The sequence below is a fragment of the Theropithecus gelada genome, chromosome 5 (assembly GCF_003255815.1).
Source record: "Theropithecus gelada isolate Dixy chromosome 5, Tgel_1.0, whole genome shotgun sequence".
In the NCBI taxonomy this organism is placed as follows: Eukaryota; Metazoa; Chordata; class Mammalia; order Primates; family Cercopithecidae; genus Theropithecus; species Theropithecus gelada.
Window position 1 is genome coordinate 86,268,053 of NC_037672.1, and position 21,822 is coordinate 86,289,874.

General features: G+C 40.0%; 1 protein-coding gene across 3 annotated transcripts in view; it reads left to right on the forward strand.

Moving 5' to 3' along the window:
- The first annotated feature begins 8,719 nt into the window (after window positions 1-8,719).
- The window catches only part of NMU (neuromedin U), a 35,356-nt gene continuing 22,253 nt past the window's right edge, over window positions 8,720-21,822 (forward strand). For 2 of the 3 annotated variants that reach the window (XM_025385762.1, XM_025385764.1), the window contains exons 1-2: window positions 8,720-8,921; window positions 14,651-14,709. In XM_025385762.1, coding sequence (XP_025241547.1) covers window positions 8,813-8,921; window positions 14,651-14,709 — 168 coding nt within the window. In that variant the 5' untranslated portion in view covers window positions 8,720-8,812. The remainder of the gene's footprint in view (window positions 8,922-14,650; window positions 14,710-21,822) is intronic. The other variant, XM_025385763.1, reaches the window with a different exon arrangement.

Sequence of the window (21,822 nt, forward strand, 5' to 3'; positions counted from 1 at the left end):
ACCTCAAAAGGAAGGACTTTTAATAATGTTGTTTATAATTTTTGTAAATGGTTTAAAATTAATTTTAGCAAGTAAAATTAGAGAAATAAGAAAAGCTTTCCTTTCCTGTAAAGGATATTGTATTTCTTACAATTATGTGAACAGTTGTGTCATTATCAGGGCAAAGTTAATTATCCTACAACAGGAAGTCTTAAGAAACATCAATTTATTTGGTCTATAGTCTTCCATTTCTTGTATTCATTGTACTTTCATTGTCTTTTAGAAGAGCATTTCTCCTGGGATGATTTCTCAGTATAGTTCAGTTCATTCAAAAGTCCTTCAAAATCAATATTGTTAAAATGTTCATACTACCCAAAGCAATCTACAAAGTCAGTGCAATCCCTATTAAAATACCCATGACATTCTTCACGGAAGTAGAAAAAAAAATCCTAAAATTTATATGGAACCACAAATGAACCAGAATAGTCAAAGCTATCCTGAGCAAAATAACAAAACTGGAGGAATTATATTACTTGACTTCAAATCATACTACAGAGCTATAGTAACCAAAACAGCATGGTACTGGCATAAAAACAGACACACAGACCAATGGAACAGAGTAGATAAGCCAGAAACAAATCCATACATCTATAGGCAACTCATTTTTGACAAAGTTGTCAGGAACATACATTGGAAAAAGGACAGTCTCTCCAGCAAGTGGTGCTTGGAAAACTGACAATCCGTATGCAGAAGAATAAAACTAGACCTCTGTCGCCATATACAAAAATCAAGTCAAAATGGATTAAAAACTTAAATCTAAGACCTTAAGCTATGAAACTACTAAAAAAAAAAACATTAGGGAAACTCTCCAGGACATTGAAGTGGGCAAAGATTTCTTGAGTAATACTCCACAAACACAGGCAACAAAAGCAAAAATGCACAAAGGGTTAAAAAACTTCATCAAGTTAAAAAGCTTCTGCACAGCAAATGACACGATCAACAAAGTAAACAGACCAACAGAATGGGAGAAAATATCTGCAAGCTATCCATTTGACAAGAAATTAATAACCAGAATATATGCGGAGCTCAAACAAATCTATAGGGAAAAAAATCTAATAATCCAATTTAAAAATGGGCAAAGGATATGAGTAGACATTTCTCAAAAGGAGACATATAAATAGCAAACAGGTGTATGAAAAGGTGCTCAACATCATTGATCATCAGATAAATGCAAATCAAACCTACAGTGAGATATCATCTCACCTCAGTTAAAATGGCTTATATCCAAAAGACAGACAACAACAAATGCTGGCAAGGATGTCGAGAAAGAACCTTTGTAACACTGTTGGTGGGAACGAAATTAGTACAACCACTATGGTGAACAGTATGAAGGTTCCTCAAAAAGCAAAACATAGAGGTACAATATGATCCAGCAATCCCACTGCTAGGTATATATCCAAAAGAAAGAAAATCAGTATACTGAAGAGATATCTGCACTCCATGTTTATTGTAGCACTATTTACAATAGCCAAGATTTGGAAGCAGCCTGTGTCCATCAACAGATGAATGGATTAAAAAATGTGATACATATATGCAATGGAGTACTATTCAACCATAAAAAGAATGAGATAGCGTCATTTGCAACAACATGGAATGGAACTGGAAGTCATTATGTTAAGTGAAATAAGCCAGGCACAGAAAGACAAACTTCCCATGTTCTCACTGATTTGTGGGAGTTAAAAATTAGAATAATTGAATGAATGGAGGTAGAGACTAGAATGATGGTTACCAGAGGTTGGGAAGGCTAGTGGGGAAGGGGAGGAAGAGGGGATGGTTAATGGGTACAAAAAATAGAAAGAATGAATTAGATGTAGTATTTGCTAGCATAACAGGGTGACTATAGTCAATAATAATTTCACTGTACATTCAAAAATAACAAAAAGAATATAAGATTGTTTGTAACACAAAGGATAAATGCTTAAGGCGAAGGATACCCCATTTACCCTGATAAGATTATTACTTATTGCATGCCTATATTAAAATATCTTATATACCCTATAAATATGTATACCTACTATGTGTACACAAAAATTACAAAAACAAAAGACAAAAGTCCTTCCAAATCAAGAGATTTTCCTGCAAGCAGAGAGGTTGATATCTACATAGTTTGAAGTAATCCCAATGGGAACCCCATAGTTATAGTAACACCAATAATCCTAATTATCAGTTATAGTAATCCTAATTATTGGAGTTACTATATATTATGAAATGTTATGAATTAGGATTATTGGGGTTACTATAGCTTATGGAATATTAGTGTTGAAAGAGAACCCAGTCATAAAAAAGGAATTCTATCCAGATGCCAAAGGCTTTTGTGGAGAGGACTGAAAGGTATCCTGTCATTAAATAACAGTCATCCATCTTCGGAAACAAACAGGCCCCCAATCACTTGATCAGTTTCCTGCAGTTGTCACAAATGACTGTCTGTTCTAGAGCCTGAGCTCTATAGCTCCACAATTGGCTTCTATCCTGAACTCTATTTAGAGATAACAGGCTAAATTGGGTCTTTGGAGTACTTTGCTTTCAAATTCAGTAAAACTTTGACTTTTTGGTATTAGACATCCTTAAGCAAAAACTTTCCTCTGCATTTCAAATTTGAAATTAGGGTAGTATTTCTAAATGGCTCAGCCTGCATCAGCATAAGCAGTGAATAATAGGACATTGGGAAGATATATTGTCTTAGTCAATTTGGGCTGTTATTTACAAGTACCATACACCAGGCAGGGTAGCTCACGTCAGTAATCCTAGCACTTTGGGAGGCTGAGGTGAGAAGATCACTTGAGCCTAGAAGTTGGAGACCAGGCTGGGCAACATAGGGAGGCCCTATCTCTGCACAAAATAAAATTATCTGGATGTGGTGGTACACACCTGTAGTCCCAGCGACTTGGGAGGCTTAGGTGGCAGGATCACTAGAGCCTGGGAGACTGAGATTGCAGTGAGCTGTGATTGTGCCACTGCACCCTAGCCTGAGTGACAAAGCGAGACCCTGTTAAACACAAAAAACAAAAAACAAGAAAACCATAAACTAAGTGGCTTATAAACAACAAAAATTTATTTCTCACAGTTTGGAGACTGGGAAGTCCAGAATGAATGCACTGGCAGATTCAGGGTCTGGTGAGGGCCCACGTCCTGGTTCACAGATGGCTGTCTTTCTGCTGTTTCCTCATGTGGTAGAATGGGCAAGGGAGCTCTCTGGGGCCTCTTTTCTAAGAGCACTAACCCATTCATGAGGGCTGCACACTCACTATCTAATCATCTCCCAAAGGCCCTACCTCCAAATATCATCACATAGGGATTAAGATTTCAACTTAAGAATTTTGGGGGAATACATTCAGTCTACAGCATGTATGAAAGGGTGCAGGTGGTCTTAGAGATGATAAAACAGAACACAGAATTTTCAGAATTTTGAGAGTCTATACATGGCTGACACTTGAATGCTCATTAAATGGGTGAATACACATCCTGTAAAGCATTTATTCGTAGCAGGTTATTATTATTTCACAGATAGTATCCACTGTCCATTTTTTAGATAATGATGCTGTTCTTAGTTAAGAATCATATCAAAGTGAGTGTAAAGACCAATGCTCTCCACTTGGCTTTTATAAAGTATTTTCTGCCCTGAAAAAATTAAAACTAGGAATTACAGCAGAGTCACTGATGCAGGCATGTCCTAGGTGAATGCCTTCGTGAAGTGGGAGAGGAGGATTTCGAGTTACTAAGAACACCTAGGCCTATGTAATAAAATTTGGATATTTCATGCCAAAAATAGACAAATTTTGCTTGTGCTAAGATGCAAAGACTGCCACCATCCGATCCAACATATCTAGACTTCAATCTTTTTTCAAAGTTGAAATATTATTCACATTATAATATTCATCCTTTTAGAGTGTATAATTCAATGGTTTCTAGTCTATTCACAAGGCTGTGCAACTGTTACTACTGTCTAATTCCAGAACATTTTCATCACCCCAAAAGGAAACCGTTATACTTAGAAGCAGTCACTCTCACCAATCCCTGAAAACCACTAATCTATTTTCTGTTTCCATGGAGTTGCTTATTCTAGACATTACACATAAATGGAATCATACAATATGTGGCCTTTTGTATCTGGCTTCTTTTGCTTGGGATAAGTGTTTTCAAGTTTCACACAGGTTGCAGCATATATCAGTACTTCGTTCCTTTTGGCCATGGCATGAGCTTCTGTAGTATCCTCTTACCTGGTCTCCCTGCTTCTATTCAGGTCCCCCAGAACCTGTTCCTCACTGAAGCTGGAGTGATCTTTTTCAAATATAATTCAGATCATCTCACTCCTCTTCTTTAAATCCCCCAAAGGCTTCCCATTTTACTTAGAGAAAAATCTGAACTCATTATGGCCTCTAAGACTCATCAATCATCAAGACCCTACCTTGCCTACTCACTCCGTGCCAGCTACACTGGCTTCCTTCTGCTCTCTAAACCTTTGAGACTTGTTTCTGCCTCAGGACCTTTGCACTTGATGGCCCCTCTGTCTGGGGTTCCTTTTTCCCAGTTCTACCCATAACTCATTCCTTCTCATCATTCAGGCCTCCCATAACCCCTCCTCAGAGACGCATGCCTAGATGATCCTGGCTCAAGTATCTTTCCCCCAACTGCCAGCCACCTTCTATTATTTCATTACCCTGGCTTAATTTCTTTTATAGCATTTGCTACTAGCTGAAATTGCTAATTTTAAAATTTACTTTCTTATTATCTGACTCTCTTGAAAATCTGCCAACTCCAAGGCAGAGACATCACTGCTATATCCCAAGCTCCCAGAATGGAGCCCAGTAGGTGTTCGATTAATATTTGAAGGACTTCCCGATTTCACCTTGCCTAGAATGCTTACATCTTCCAGATCTTGCCTCTACTCTTAGTTCCTGAAGCTGGATATTTTTGCTTATTACTAGACTTCCCTATTGCCAACTGACTGTATATGTGTATATATGTATGTATATATGTATTCATTCATTCATTCATCCACTCATAGAGACACAGTTTCACTCTATTTCCCAGGCTGGAGTGCAGTGGCACAATCAGAGCTCACTGCAACCTTAAATTCCTGGGCTCAAGCAATCCACCTGCCTCAGGCTCCTGAGTAGCTAGGACTACAGGTGCATGCCATTGCATCCAACTAAATTTTCTTTTTATTTTTGTAGAGATGAGGTTTCATTATGTTGCCCAGGCCAGTCTCGGACTCCTGGCCACAAGTGATCCTCCTACCTTAGCCTCCCAAAGCTCTGGGATTACAGGCATGAAATACCACTAAGCTGCCTGACTGGTTTTTATCTATTACTGACTTTCTCATTCTCCTGATATCCCACTCTCCTCCCCTTCTAATCCTTTCTATGACAACTTTTCTAGACATCTCTATCACAAGCTAGTAGGTCTTGCTAATCTGCAGGCCCTTGACCAATTGAACTTTCATTGTTATAGTTTGTCAGCAGAAAGCAAAGTCCAGTTGCCAATTTGTGGTGAAGAATACAAGAGATAATAGGTGAGAGGAATCAGCATGGCACTAAGAATCAAACTTTCAATCTGATACAGAATAAGTGGAAATGCTCTCAAAGCTCATATATATGGATATACAAGCTCAAATGAATGTGAATTTAGAAGTACAGATTGGAATGTCTGTAACTAAATTATCAAGGGACCACTGCAGTGATCTGGGATTTCACTTCTTTGCAATGCTTGGACAAAGGGGTACCTGTAGAATCAGCTTCCATTTAGTCATCTGTTCCCAGAGGAATCCAGTGCCTATAGGCCCCCACTTTTCTACTCCCCTATCTATCTTCTGTTATCATTCAAGTCACATAATGGCATGACCTTCAAGCCTGCAAGTCTTTTCCTGAACATTTCTTCAAAAATAACAACTCATATTAAAAATAATGGAAGAAAAGCCATAAATAGGGAGAAAATATTTGCCACATTTTTAATCAAACAAATGTTCCCAAATACATAAAGCATTGCTATAATGATTAAGAAAAAAGTTAACAACCCAATGGGGGAAAATGGGCGAAATAAATTTTCACTGAGATATTTCACAGAAGAGGAAGCAATAATGGCCAATAATTTGTGGAAAATTACTCAACCTCTTTTAGTAAACTGGGATTGCAAATTAAGTCCACAATAAAAAGTCACACTAGCCAGGCTCAGCAGCTTATATCTATAGTCCCAGCACTTTGGGAGGCTAAGACAGGGGGATTACCTGAGGTCAAGCATTCAAAGACCAGCCAGGCCAACATGGTGAAACTTCATCTTTACTAAAAATACAAAAATTAGCCGGGTGTGGTGGTGCACACCTGTAGTCCCAACTAGGAGACTGAGACACGAGGATCCCTTGAACTGGGAGGGAGAGGTTGGAGTGAGCCAAGATCGTGCCACTGCACTCCAGCTTGGGTAACAGAGTGAGACTCTATCTCAAAAAAAAAGAAGGAAAAAAAAAAAAAAAAGGAAAGAAGTCACACTCACCAGATTGTCAAAGGTTTCTGCATGAATGAATAGCCATGGAAACTTCATTCATGGTTGGTGGGAATGTAAATTGGTATAACACTTTGGAAAACAGTGTAAAACAGAGATTAGCTAGGTCATCACCTATGACCTAATGACTGCACTCCTGGGAACATTCCTCAGAAAACTCTTGCACGTGTACACTAGGGGGCATGTACAAGAACGTTCTAAGCAGGCTGGTTTATGCAAGAAAAAAAAAACACCTTTAATACACAAGTTGTTTATTTTGCTGACTTGTTGGGGATATAAAAAACATTGAGCCCACTGTTTCAGGCTTCTCTGCTCTGGCTGACATTTCACGCTCACACTGGCTGCTGGGACTGGTGATCTTTCAGTGCACCTCTGGGAGACACCAGGAAGAAGGTCATAGGGAAGCAGAGCCATGTTCACTTGCTTGCATCCGTAGGTCATTTACATCCTTTGTGCTCTTTTTTTTTTTCTTTTTTTACTACTTTGGGAATAAATCAAAGTACAAGAATCTTGAATCAAATATTTTCTCACCCATCCCTGAACTTGGACCAGACCCTATAATCCAGCCTTTCTTACACGCTTCCTGTGTATAAAGAATTTAAAGAAGGTGGCCATTATTTTTTTACCTAATCTGTCAGGGTTTTACTCCTGCCTCTCTTCGTATTTCTGACAGAGCACTATCCCAATCTGCCTTGTAATTCAGCTATTTGAGTAAGGGTTTAGGGTCCTTTACCAAGTTATAACTTCCTTAGGAGAGAAAGATCCTACTGTCACTAAATCTTGTATCCCCAAAGGTCAGGTCTTGCTTACAGTAGGTTGAGCTGTGTGTGCCTGATACATTAAAACTCTGTATTTAGGGAGAAGTATCTTGGTGGAGTAGAATAGCCAGTGGCTGCCTCACGTGCTGACAGCCCTGAGCAGATTGTTTAATCCCTCTTGGCATCATAAATGAGAATTTCAGTACTTCTACATCCCAGAGATGCCATGAATATTAAATAAAATAACACAAGAAAATGCCTGACGCAAAAGTGCCCCTTCAGAAATGTTAATGTACTTCCTGCCCTTTCCTCGGCGTTCCTCGCCTTTCAAAGGGAGGTCAAATAAGACCGGTTTTCACACACTGGGACCTATGGGGGGGTAGAGTGCGGGGACAGGGGGAGCATCAGGAAAAATAGCTAATGCATTCTGGGCTTAATTCCTAGGTGATGGGTTGATAGGTACAGCAAACCACTATGGAACACGTTTAGCTATGGGACAAACCGGCACATCCTGCGCATGTACCCCGGAACTTGAAATAATAATAATAAAGACGAGGTTTCCCTCTTTCTGTAGAAGGAAATTAGGACTGTATTAGCTGGTGTCCTGGAAGAGGCTGCTTCTTGAACGTTTCCAATCAAGGAAAGTATAGAGATGGAAAGAGGGAGTCAGGTCACGGTAGAAATCAGGATGCAATAGCAGCAGAAATGCATAGAAAAAGGAGTTTCCTTAGGCTTGGAAATCCGTAGGATAACCAGCGCTCCAGAGCTGTTAGAAATGTGTGTGGTCAAGCCCCAGCAGTCCTTTCTTCTTTATCTTTTATTAACAGGCAACTGCATTTCCCTAAGGGGTCTGTGATTTTGCAGGAATTTGGGGGAGGGTAGATAGCATCAACATCACCGTTGAACCAGCACTGCCCTGATATGCACCAGGCATTGAGCTTGGACCTGGGGATAAACCGGGGAACAAAACAGAGGCGCTTCCACAGAGGTGCGTACTAGGGGCTGCCGGAGCTCTAGCAGAGGTGAAGGAGAAAGCGCGTCCCACGCAGACCCAGGAAACCAGACAGCGTCGCCACTACCAAGTTTAAAAACTCAGACGGCCTGGTTTGCCATCTCCATTGTGTTCCCACTCCAGTCCTTCCAAAGGTGTGAATGGTGCATTATTTAAAGTCCATTCTCTTTATCCCAGAGCGAAAATGCGTGGTACTTGGGTCAGAAACTCAGGCCAGAGGGCTCGGGTCCCCCTGCCGGGTGGGGCGCGGGCAGGCAGTGGGGCGAGTGACGCGGGGTAGGCCGGGGGTGGCAGGCGGCGAGGTGACGTGCGGCGGGGACTGCGCAGCCCAGCCCACGTGTGCGCGAGATTTAAAAGTTGTCGGCGCGCCGGGCGCTCAGTTCTGTGTGTGGGCCCAGCGAGCGGCGCTCCAGGGCCGCTGGAGGCACTGCCAGGGCACCAGGTGGAGCACTAGCTCGGCGTGGCGCAGCGCAGGGTCCCTAGCAGCGAGCCTCCCGCAGCCGCCGAGATGCTGCGAACAGCGAGCTGCCCCGCCAGGTCGCCCCCCGGACAGGGGGCCGCGGCGTCCACGCTCCTGCTGCTGCTGCTGCTCGCCTGCTGCGCGGGCGCCTGCAGAGGTAAGACGGCCCCGCACCCGGCCGCCGCCAAACCAGGCGCGCCTCTCTCTGGCTCCACTCACCACTCTCTCCCGCCCTTTCTTTCACCTTCACTTGGTTTCTGGGACTTCTCTTGGCTTCTCTGGTACCGCGGGATTTCCCGCCTCCCAGGCACAGATCGCCCCCCCTAGAGCAACTAGCGACATAGGAGCAAGGGGCCCGGCCGGGGCCGAAATCCCCAGGCCCCGCGCGTTGATGCCCAGCGGAGACCCTGCGCGGGGCCGACTGCGATAGGTGGAGACTGGTAGGGCTCCCTCATCCTCGGGATTTCCAGCCCCGCTGGCCCATGGAAACGGGTATTAAAATAGTGAACGTTAAAATGCCTTCCCTTTGATTGCAATTATTGAAGGGATTGATGGTCGAAGCAAAACAAGAGTGAGCCTGATACTTCGTCCGCTGAGGCAAGGTAAACTTGGCGAGTGCTCAGCCTGTTTGGTGAGTGAGCTCGTGTTATGTTGACATAAACCTGAGCGGTACAACGGGCCCCACGCGCTAACCGCTTAGAAGGGGGAAGGAGTGGGCTTTGTGTTTTATCGGTTTTCAGGCACTAGATCAGGAAAAGGAATAGAGAACTTCTCATCACACAAAGTTGAAGAGGCAAATGTGCAAGCCAGGCTTTCAGGCAGTGCGACAGCTACAGCAAGTGATGGCAGATGTGATTTGATAACAATAGGGACTTCCTGAGCTTGGCTTAGAGGAAAGAAATAGGAAACGCAAGGTCAGGGAAGGAGATCGGAAGCTTTGGAGACATAGCCGAGCAGAATGCAAACGTTCTGGAGAGATTTGCATGGAGAGATCATTTTCTGGGTTCTCCAAGGGTTACAGCTTACGTTTGCAGGTGGCTTATGGGCACCATTATTCATCCCCAAGTCAGGGGTCCCTCCATTGTCAACCACTGCCTGGCTACATCCATAAATTTTCTAGCTTGGCAGGAGGTTCTCTTAGCTTCCCTCTGCTCTTCTGTCAGTGAGGTAAAAGTGGCAGACTGTTGTGTCATTGTTCAGAACGTTGGGTACTTAAAATCACAACTGCAGAGCCTGTAGTCCAGCCCTCAATTAGAGATGGGGAAATAGAGACCCCTATGCTTTTCCTAATCTGTTTATTTTTACTGTTCTCCTCTCATTGTTTTGATTTTGTCCTTTCCTGAGGCATTGGAGGGGTATGTGTGTGTGTGTGTGTGTGTGTGTGTGTGAGTGAGAGAGAGAGAGAGAGACTCCCCTACTTGAAAAGCAAGATAATTTGGCTTTGAAATCCAGGCAGTCAGAAGCTAGCAAACCCAAACGTTCTCCACATAGCCAGTAGTGATACATTACTTTCTCCCAAGGTAAATGTTCATCTTTTAGGATTTTAAATATATTATTGGTAACTTTGGATGGTAATCTTTATCTGCCTTCTTAAGGATGCAGATAAGCATAGTTTGAAAAGTGACTTTGCTATGTAAAGAAAATGGATTTCTATGCATTTGCATGCTATATGCTTGCAGTGAATTTGGCATCAGTGAATTTTGCATGCAGAGAAATTTGCATCAGAGATAACTGCCTTGGGATGGGTTGGAGAATTTCAGACTGCTGGTGATTGAACAGTATAGAAAGCAGCAGCTGGTTCCTAAAAGAGATGAGTCTTGGTTTTTATTTCCAAAAGAGCGTATCTGCTGACATACCAATCGTCTCGTAGATAACCCCAATATTTTTCAAGCAAAAGAATGAGATACTTCCTTTACTACCCAGAAGCCCCCTAGATTGCCCTTTTGCATCTTCATTCCCCTTCAGACCTGCTCTGAATACTAGAAAATGAATTGTATCTCTTTAAAAATGTGGTAGGATGGGGAGAGGGTGAATAGCCATGTGATCTGTCCGAGTCCTGAGTCCCTAAAGATGGCACCGAGGGGGACGTGACATACATAAGCAAAACCCAGAGATTATCTACCATGGTCAATCATCATGCAAGATGCAACTGGATGCCTCAAAAAACAACACAACAAATGTTGCAATGCCAGAGGAAAATAAAAGTGTCATTAAATGCAGCATCCTTGGAAAAAAAAAGATAAAGGGTCAGCCACAGATTCAGTGGATGGAAACAATTTACTATTCAGAGCACACTAGTAAAATAAAGAAGGAAAATAAACACACTAGTAAAATAAAAAAAGATAAAGGGTCATGCGAAGATAAAGGATCAGCCACAGATTCAGTGGATGGAAACAATTTACTATTCAGAGCACACTAGTAAAATAAAGAAGGAAACTTCTATAAGAGGAACACATTTTGGATATCTGCAACAAACTGTTACTTGATTTTGCCTGTGACAATAAGTTATCAAATGGTCAAGACTAAGTTAAGGAGTGTCTTTTCCTGCCCAGGCCTCTTGCTCATAGAATAATTCTTAACGTTCACTTGGCAGTAAAGATTTCTCACTTCCCAAACCCACAGTGAAGTACATACTCGCCATGAGAAAAGAAAATTGGCACTACTTTTAGAATAATCAGGTCTGTCTTTCTTATACATAATGTATTTACGGATGTACAAGTTTTTATTTTCAGCAGAGTATACTGTATAATACTGAAGATTTCACTTTGCTAACTAGTAATGAAGTATAAATATCTTGAAGTTTCTCACTGAAACTTATCAAAAACAGTACAGTTTTTATGATACAGGCACTGTCTCTGAAAACACGGAAAGTGATCTAAGTACAGTATTGCTCTTTGACAGTGTGAAGTCCATATCCAGAATGAAAATCACATTGACTCTAACACATAGACAAAGGAAAGAATAACTCCCCCTTACGTTTGGGTTCAGTCATAGGATATTAGTCGTCAGTCTTTTTTCTTTTCGTGAGACGGAGTCTCGCTCTGTCGCCCAGGCTGGAGTGCAGTGGCCTCATCTGGGCTCACTGCAAGCTCCGCCTCTTGGGTTCACCCCATTCTCCAGCCTCAGCCTCCCGAATAGCTGGAACTACAGGTGCCTGCCACCATGCCCGGCTAATTTTCTTTTATTTTTAGTGGAGATGGGGTTTCATCGTGTTAGCCAGGATGGTCTTGATCTCCTGACCTCATGATCCGCCCGTCTCGTCCTCCCAAAGTGTTGGGATTACAGGCGTGAACCACTGTGCCTGGCCAGGATATTAGTCGTTTTCTACAAATCATAGAATTTTTTTAAAAATTGTGTCTCTTCTTTTTATCTTTTTTTTTTAACCATGAAACTGTGTTTACATGTTTTTAGAAGGGCCACAAAATGTCCTTTTTCTATTTTATGGAAGTGCCTGGGGCTAAGTTAGGCATAGTGGCCTTTCTAAGGGCCCATGCAAGCTTGGGAAATGGAAGGAAGCAAACTCTCCATGGTCCTGATGAGGCGGTGTGTCTGAACACAGTGAAGTTGAGGTGGAAGCTTCCACTTTTACTGGGGGCCAGGGATGGTCAAAAGTATAAGAATAAAAAATAGCATTATTTAAACAGGAATGCTCTGTCAAACAGAATCTCATTTAGTGAGATCACCAGGTGTTTTATATGGAAATTTGAGAAGCACAGCTTTATCCCTTCCTGAAAACAATGAGCTCCGGGTAGGATCTACCAGACAGCTGTGACTTTGGGATATATGTTTATGGTAGGGTGAGAAATATATATTTGAGAAGTGTGTAAGATTGTTTACCCACGTTCAATAGTTGTCCCATGAGAGGGGACTCTGTCAGGTTCTGAAATAAAGCCACTCTTTTATGGACTGCATGACCTCTCTAAGTTGTTTCTAATGCTTAGTGCCACAGAAAATGTAGTTGATTACTGTCATTATTATTGCTGTTATCAGAACTTAAATGAAATAACAGTAAAAACTTGTATGAATTCAAGGCAACAGTTGCCTAAAACATGATAGAATTAGGAAAAAAAATCTGTCAGGATATGCAATCAACCAGACTGATTTTCTGAGTTTTTAGTGCACCTGTCATCCAAGAAGCATACACTATACCCAATATGTAGTCTTTTATCCCCCAGCCTCCTCCTAGCCTCCCACCTCAGAGTCCCCAAAGTCCATTACATCACTCTATGTCTTATGTCCTCATAGCTTAGCTCCCACTTATAAGTGATAACATATGGTATTTAGTTTCCCATTCACTTCAAATAATGGCCTCCAGCTCCATCCAAGTTGCTGCAAAAGACATTACTTTGTTCCTTTTTATGGCTGAGAGATAGTCCATGGTGTATATATACACCACATTTTCTTTATCCACTTGTTGGTCAATAAGAACATAGTTGTTTCCATATCTTTGCAGTTGCAAATTTTGCTGCTATAAACATGTATGCGCATGTGTCTTTTTCATATAATGACTTCTTTTCCTTTGGATGGATACCCAGTAGTGGGATTGCTGGATCAACCCATAGATCTACTTTTGGTTCTTTAAGGAATTTCCGTACTGTTTTCCATAGTGGTTGTACTAGTTTACATTCCCACCAGTAGTGTAAAAGTGTACCCTTTTTACACATCCATGCCAACATCTATTGTTTTATGACTTTTTAATTATGGCTGTTCTTGCAGGAGTAAGGTATTAACTTGTGGTTTTAATTTGCATTTCCCTGATGATTAGTGATGCTGAGCATTTTTTTTCATATGTTTGCTGGCTCTTTGTATATCTTCTTTTGAGAAATGTCTATTCATGTTCTTTGCCAACTTTTTGATGGGATTGTTTTTTTCTTGCTGATTTGAGTTCCTCGTAGATTCTGGATACTAGTCCTTTGTTGGATGCATAGTTTGCATATATTTTCTCCTACTCTGTGGGTTCTCTGTTTACTCTGCTGATTATTTCTTTTGCTGTGCAGAAGCTTTTTAGTTTAATTAGGTCCCATTTATTTATTTTAGTTTTTGTTGCTTTTGCTTTTGGGGTTTTAGTCACAAATTCTTTGCCTAAGCCAATGTCCAAAAGAGTTTTTCCAATGGACCTTCTAGAATTTTTATTGTCTCAAGTCTTATATTTAAGTCCTTGATATGTCTCAAGTTGATTTTTAAGGTGAGAGATAAGGATCCACTTTCATTCTTCTGTATGTGGCTTGTCAGTTTTCCTAGCACCATTTATTGAATAAGGGTGTACTTCCTCCAACTTATGTTTTTGTATACTTTATTGAAGAATAGTTGGTTTTAAGTATTTGGCTTTATTTCTTTGTTCTCTATTCTTTTCCATTGGTCTAAATGCCTATTTTTATACCAGTACCATACAGTTTTGGTAACTATAGCCTTATAGTATAATTTGAAGTCCAGTAATGTGATGCCTCCAGATGCATTCTTTTTGCTTAGTATTGCTTTGGCTATGTGGGCTCTTTATGGTTTTATTTTAGGATTGTTTTTTCTAGTTCTGTGAAAAATGATGTTGATATTTTGATGGGAATTGCATTGAATCTGTAGATTGCTTTGGGCAGTATGATCATTTTCACAATATTCAGTCTTCCAATTCATGAGCATGAGGTGTGTTTCTATTTGTCTGTAGACATAAGTAATTCATTCTTGAGAGTAATATATTTGTAATGTTATTAAGGTTTGTTTAGTAATTATGTCTCCTTATACTAAATCTAATGCTGAAATATTTAGTTGAAATAGGTGGGTGATAATGTACAGTGAAAAATGAAGAAAGTGTCCAAGAAAGAATTATATATGGATATTTAATTTTAGAAGAAATGCTATAAAATTAACTTGTGGCTATAACTTTATTTTTAGGTGCTCCAATATCACCTCAAGGATTACAGCCTGCACAACAGCTACAGTTGTGGAATGAGGTAAGGAACTATCATCACACAAATTTGTAGAAACTTTACCCTTCTTTGAAATTATCATGTTAAAATCTATAATTGAGCTTTGGGAGAACTATGATTTTACCAATAATCTCATAATAAAACCCAGAATTACTATTTTTATTAAATAAAAGAGAAGGAAAGAAGAAAAGAAACAAAAATTTTGTAAATGGTTAAGAGGGCAGAAACAAATGCCAATAACAGGATAAAATAGAATAATACAAGAACAGAGTAGTTACAGTAAATGTGTATGTACTTAAAAGACAGAGGTTCTAAGATTGGATTTTAAAAAATAGATCCAGATATATATTGTCTATCAATATCACACTTAAAACAGAAAACAAAAAAAGACTAAGTATAAAAGGATGGAAAATGATGTAGCAAGCAAATACAAACTGAAAGAGAATATATCTGATCAAATAGAATTCAAATAAATAAACCGTCATAACAGACAAATAAGGATCTTATATGTTAATAAAAGAAAACCAGAACAAGAAAATATAGACATCATTAATATAAACTAATAATGCAACCTTAAAATTTATTTAACAACTGATAGACCTTCAGGAAAAAAATAAAAACATTATAACTCAAAACGTATAAGCTATAGCTAAAACAGTAGCTATAGAGAAATTTTAGCTTCATATGTGTTTATCAGGAGAGAAGAAAATTTAAAAACATTAATAAGCTAAGCATTCTGCTAAAAATGAGGTGAAAAAGGAACAGGGAAAATTAGAAGAAACACGAAAGAAGTAAATAATAAAAATAAGCAGGGCGTGCTGGCTCACGCCTGTAATCCCAGCACTTTGGGGGGCCGAGGTGGGCGGATCACGAGATCAGGAGTTTGAGACCAGCCCAGTCAACATAGTAAAACCCCATCTACTAATAACACAAAAATTACCTGGACATGGTGGCACGTGCCTGTAATCCCAGCTACTCGGGAGGCTGGGAGGCGGAGGTTGCAGTGAGCCGAGATGGCACCACTGCACTCCAGCCTGGACGGCAGAGTGAGACTCCATCTCAAAAAAGAATAAATAGTAATAGTAATAATAATAATGGCAGCAATAAATTTTTTAAAAAGAGTGGAGCAACAGTTTTAGCAAAACCATATATTTGTTCTTTCAGTAAGTTAAACGCTGGTGGTACTGATTTCAAAAGGCAAAGGGGAAGGCAAAGAAACAAGATATAGACCAAAAAAGGTAGAACCCAAGAAAAATAGAGATATAAAAAAAGTTTTAAAATAATATTATGGATAATTGATTGTGTGATGGATGGTTGCACAACTCTGTAAATACACTAAAAACCTTTGAGTTGTGCACTTTAAGTGGGTGAATTGTATGGCTTGTGGATTATATCTCAGTAAAGCTGTTAAAAAGAAAGTATGGACAGCTATCTGGTAATAATTTTGAAATTAGATGAAATGGATAAATTCCTAGATCAATATGCTGTGCCAAAAAAGGTGCAGTGGTAACATGATAAGCACTGAAGGAACAATTTCTTCTTTCCTTGTATCACTGGCCAAGGCCTGCTTACTATCTTACACAGTAAATGTATCTAAAGCTTCTCCATAAAGTATAAACTTGCTCTAGAAGTTCGATACATAACGTTTACCCAGTTAAGAAAGTTCTCTTATTTTCCTATCTTGCTAAGAGTTTTGTTAATCCTAAATAAAATGTGAACTTGGATACTTTATTTGTGTCACTATTGAGATAAACAATATGCTTTTTCTCTTTTAGTCTATAACTTCTATAACTGCAATGAATTGCATTAACAAACTTCTTGCTCTTGAACTATTAGAACTAGTTTGAGAGTTCAGGAGATTTTTGGATGTAATGCCAATATACAAGACTCAATAACATTTCTTTTCACTAGGCAAAAGTAACATAAAAGTACAGTTTAAAATACTGTAGTATACACAATAGTGACAAAATCTGTATTTAGGAATTAACCAAAAACACACCCTAAATTTCTGCAGGAGAAAATTAGTTTCTAATAAAGAAAATAGATGATGATATAAGTATTTGGAGAGACATTCTCTCTTGGATGAAACAATTAATTTAACATAATAAAAATATCATTTTTCTTTGTTAATTAATATAAATCCCATAAAATCAATGCAATCCCAAACAATTTAATTTACCTAAAAAAAAAAACCTTAAAATTTAACCTAAAATTGATATGGAAAAATATAGGTCTACAAATAGCTGAAGACATTTTAAATATGAAGAGCTACTACTGGGAATTGCCTTATTGGATATTGAGACATAGTATAAAAACTGCAGTAATTAAAAAAAGAGGCATGGTAATTGCACAAGAACAGACAGAATGAACCAATGGAACAGAGACTAGAGCTTGGCGAGTATAGCAGTCACCGCCAGTACCTGTCATATCCCTTTGGCATTTGCCATCCCAGGGCACTGGAAATTTATAGTTTCTGATTGCAAGCGTCCATGACTTTTCCTGTGCTGCCTGTACTTGGGCCAGCCAGAAGTGCCTGAATATAAATGACCCCACCACTGAGAGCAGCCCCCAATTGGAGACCAAAGGGAGTTGGTAGATAAATACCTTAGCCACCTCACCCTTAAAGAAGGAAATATATTGTAAATTATAGAGTTAGTAGAAAATCTTGTAGGACAATATCTTTTTTAGGTAGGTGCAGGGAAAAAACTTCTTGAATGAAACTTCAAATATAGGGCCGGGCGCGGTGGCTCAAGCCTGTAATCCCAGCACTTTGGGAGGCCGAGACGGGCGGATCACGAGGTCAGGAGATCGAGACCATCCTGGCTAACAAGGTGAAACCCCGTCTCTACTAAAAAATACAAAAAACTAGCCGGGCGAAGTGGCGGGCGCCTGTGGTCCCAGCTACTCGGGAGGCTGAGGCAGGAGAATGGCGGGAACCCGGGAGGCGGAGCTTGCAGTGAGCTGAGATCCGGCCACCGCACTCCAGCCTGGGCGACAGAGCCAGACTCAGTCTCAAAAAAAAAAAAAAAAAAAAAAAAACTTCAAATATAAATCGTAAGAAACTTCAAATATAAATCGTAAGGCCAAAAACATTCATGAATTAAATTACATTAAAAGTGAAAATTCTTTCAGCAAAGGACTCCATGGAAAAAAGTAAGAGCCTTTGTTGGTTTTTTGTTTTTGTTTTTGAGACAGGGCCTTGCTCTGTCGCCCAGGCTGGAGTGTAGTGGTATGACCTCTGCTCACTGCAACCTCCACCTCCTTGGGTTCAAGTGATTCTCGTGCCTTAGCCTCCTAAGTAGCTGGGACTACAGGCACGTGCCACCATGCCCAGCTAGTTTTTGTATTTTAAGTGGAGACAGGGTCTTGCCATGTTGGCCAGGCCAGTCTCGAACTCCTGACCTCAAGTGATCCGCCCACCTCGGCTTCTCAAAGTGCTGGAATTACAGATGTGAGCCACCCTGCCCAGCTGGTAAGAGCCTTTCAAAGAAGATATTGACAATGTCTAAAACCGATACGGGGTTGCTTTTCTAGATTATATAAGAAACTACACCAAATCAACTGGATAAAGATAAGACTTCAAAATAAAAATAGTCATAGGATAAGAACAGTTTACAGAAGAGGAAGTTCAAAAGGTTAACAAACATCTAAAACGTATAAACATGTTCATTAGTAACAATAAAATGAAAATTGGGACAAGAGCAAAGTGTCACTTTCTACCTATTAGACTAGCAAAACAATTGAAATCTAGTTAATCACAAATGTTAACAAGGATGTGGGGTCTACAAACCCTCATGCATTGCTGGGCAGAGTGCAAACTGGTAGAGCCATCTAGAAAACAACCTAGATATCCCCATGATCCAGCATTCCCTCTCCTGGGTAGATAGCCCAAAGATATTCCCCCGCAGATCTGTAAGTGGAGGACAGATTCAAGGAGGTTGATTATAGCTTTGCTTATAGTGGGAGGAATTGGAGGGAACCCAGCTGTCTCTCACTGGGGAGGGGTTAGGCAACATGTGGTGGGCACACATTATAGAATATACTACAGCACTTGAAGCAACATGCTAGATACACACCCAGCAACATGGATAGGTCTCAGTGGATAGTGTTAAGTAGAAAAAAAGTAAGAAAATATACATGCACACAAAACAACAATATGGGTTTTACAAAAACATATACAAATGGAGGATATGCCTCAAATACACTAGAAGGGTTGCCTATAGGAGGGTGGAATGGGGGTAGGAAATGGAAATACAAAAAGAATAAATAAATAAAGCAAGGCTAATGATGATAGTGAGCTATGAACTGAGAAGAGTACCCTTTGTACCTAGGCCACCCCTAACAAAATACATAAGGGAAAAGATAAGATAGATGCCAAGTGCCAAGTACAAAACAGTCTTCAATAGTATAGAAATTCATCAAGTGTGTATTACAAGGGCCTCTGCCGTGGTAGAATATCTAGGTACATGCTGGAAATATAAATAAGATGAAGAGTGACTTAGATAACAGATATTAATGTATAGTACAGACACATTTATTTTAGCTTGAAATATTCTATATTTCCATGGAAAATATTTGGAAAAATACTTTAGATGATAATGCTGGAAAAAACTCAGAGTTGCAAAAGCAGTATACATTCTTTTACAGAAAAAAAGATATTTAAACAAGTTAAGATGCAGCTGGGCACGGTGACTCAGGCCTAATACCAGTTCTTTGACAGGCTGAGGCAGGAGGATCCCTTGAGCTCAGGAGTTCAAGACCAGCCTGGGTAACATAGTGAGACCTCATCTCTATAAATAATAAAAAATATGCCAGGCATGGTGGTGCTTGCCTGTGGTGCCACCTACTCAAGAGGCTGAGGTGGGAGGATCACTTGAGCCCAAGAAGTCAAGGCTGCAGTAAGCTCTTATTGTACCACTGCACTCCAGTCTGGCAGTCTGGGTGACAGCCAGACCTCATCTCAAAAAAAAAAAAAAAAAAAAAAAAAGAAAAGAAAAGAAAAGAAAAGAAAAGAAAGAAAGAAAAAAAGAAGTTAAGATGCTAGGAACATATAGTTAATTTTTCTGCTTGAAGATTTAAAAATTACAGAGCTATAGCAAACCAACACAGGAACAGAAAACCAAACATCACATGTTCTCACTCGTAAGTGGGAGTTGAACAATGAGAACAAATGGACACAGGGAGGGGGAACATCACACACCAGAGCCTGTTGGTGGGAGGGGCTTGGGGGGTAAGGGGAGGGAGAGCATTAAGACAAATACCTAATGCATGCAGGGCTTAAAACCCAGATGATGGGTTGATGGGTGCAGCAAACCACCATGACATGTGTATACCTATGTAACAAACCTGCACGTTCTGCACGTTTCCCAGAACTTAAAGTAAAATAAAAATAAATAAATAAATAAATACAGAGCTACCCAGACACTAGAAACACATTCTTCCTAACCATATATAGAGACCTAAACATTTTCAATGAGATTTACCAATGGTCTCTACAGAGTTCTCAAAAGCAATCAGTGGCATAAAAAAACCATTAGAGCCATATGCTGAGTACAATGAACAAACGCTTACTCAAATGGAAAGTGGGCAAGCAGTGTTCCTGTGTCCTTCAAAGAAATGTGAGAAAAGACTGAAAAACTTTGCAGCTATCTCCTAATTTGACTAACGGGGGTTTTTTAAAGTGTCATGTTTTTATTCAAATGGCGTTGATGTCCTGAGATTCAAAGGTTCTCTGTTCTTGAACATGGGCCACCTCACATAGACGGGCAGCCTGGTCTGTGTGTGGACAACGTTCCCCTGGAGTGGGTAATGTGTTCAGATACCTGCACACCATAAAAAACTCAGGAGAAACTACTTACTTTTACCCTACTAAACCACAGAAGGTGACATTTGGAGGTGATGTAGTAAGCATTGCTCAAAAGTCAGAGCTTTAAAATGGTTATCTTTTTGACTTTGCCCTCTCAATTCACTTTTTTCCCTCGCAAGTTTAATTCAACTTAATTAAAGGATTTTTGTTAAACACTTATTCTGGGCGATTTAGCAATGACATGGCCCCTACCCAGAGAGAGAGAGAGAGACTGTGTGTGTGTGTGTGTGTGTGTGTGTGTGTGTGTGCGCGCGACCATGATTTCAGGTTTGTAAGGCATGGAAGAGGGACCAGCTGGGTGGGTGCAAAGGATGAGTGGAACAAACAATTCCCCAAATATTTGGGAAATAAAGGGAGGATGAGGATAAAAGGAGGATAAAAGTTCTGTGAGGATAAAAAGGAAGGAGACATATAAGCTTATGCTTTTCTGTATTATCTTATACCTTTGTTATTCTCTAAGTTAGGAAATAATATATTTTAGGACATGTTCAACTTAGAAGCAATGAGGAGCTTGAGAATTTACGACAGTGAAGTATAATAATCCACCCCCTGGTATGAGAAGAAGAATTCTGGGACTGAAACGGGCCTCTGAGATGGAATGCCATAAATAGGACTCAACCTCAATCATTGCAGAGAGACAAGCATCAGTACCATTTTTTCCAGTTCCATTTTAAAAGGCCATCAAAGAAATAAATGTCATAAACAATGCCATACATCCAGCTTAGTGCTTACATTCTCAGCATAGTTTTTACGATTAATATGAATCTCTCATTCTACCATTTAAAGTCTCAAGTTTTCTTTTTAGGATAAGGGCTGAGAATAGTTGCCAACTGTAGCTCAGTAAACCCTCATTATAAAATAGAACTCTCTTCCAATACTGGTTTCATGGGAGAGATCTAGTGGATTGCCTATGTTGTATGAACAATTTTTCTGGCATGCTGTTTATCATACTGTTATTATGTTAATTTAGGTGACATTAGGTTCGTGTGTCATACAGAACCATATGGTAACCAAAGGTCTGCCTTAATTTTAAGCTCATTCTTTAGTCAGCTCTCACATTTCTCAGACTAAATAATACGTGACAGTCTTTTCCTCAATATATTAATGTGAGGCATCTCCATGCCCTAGGATGGTCCCCGTCAGCAGTCACCAGAGACGTATACCCTGTAGTTAGGGTGACATCTTGAGGGAAGTCTCATTTCCAAGACTTTCTTATAAAGTTTTTGAGGCTCCTCTCTTCCACATCCAGAGTCCTAAACTGTCATGGAACT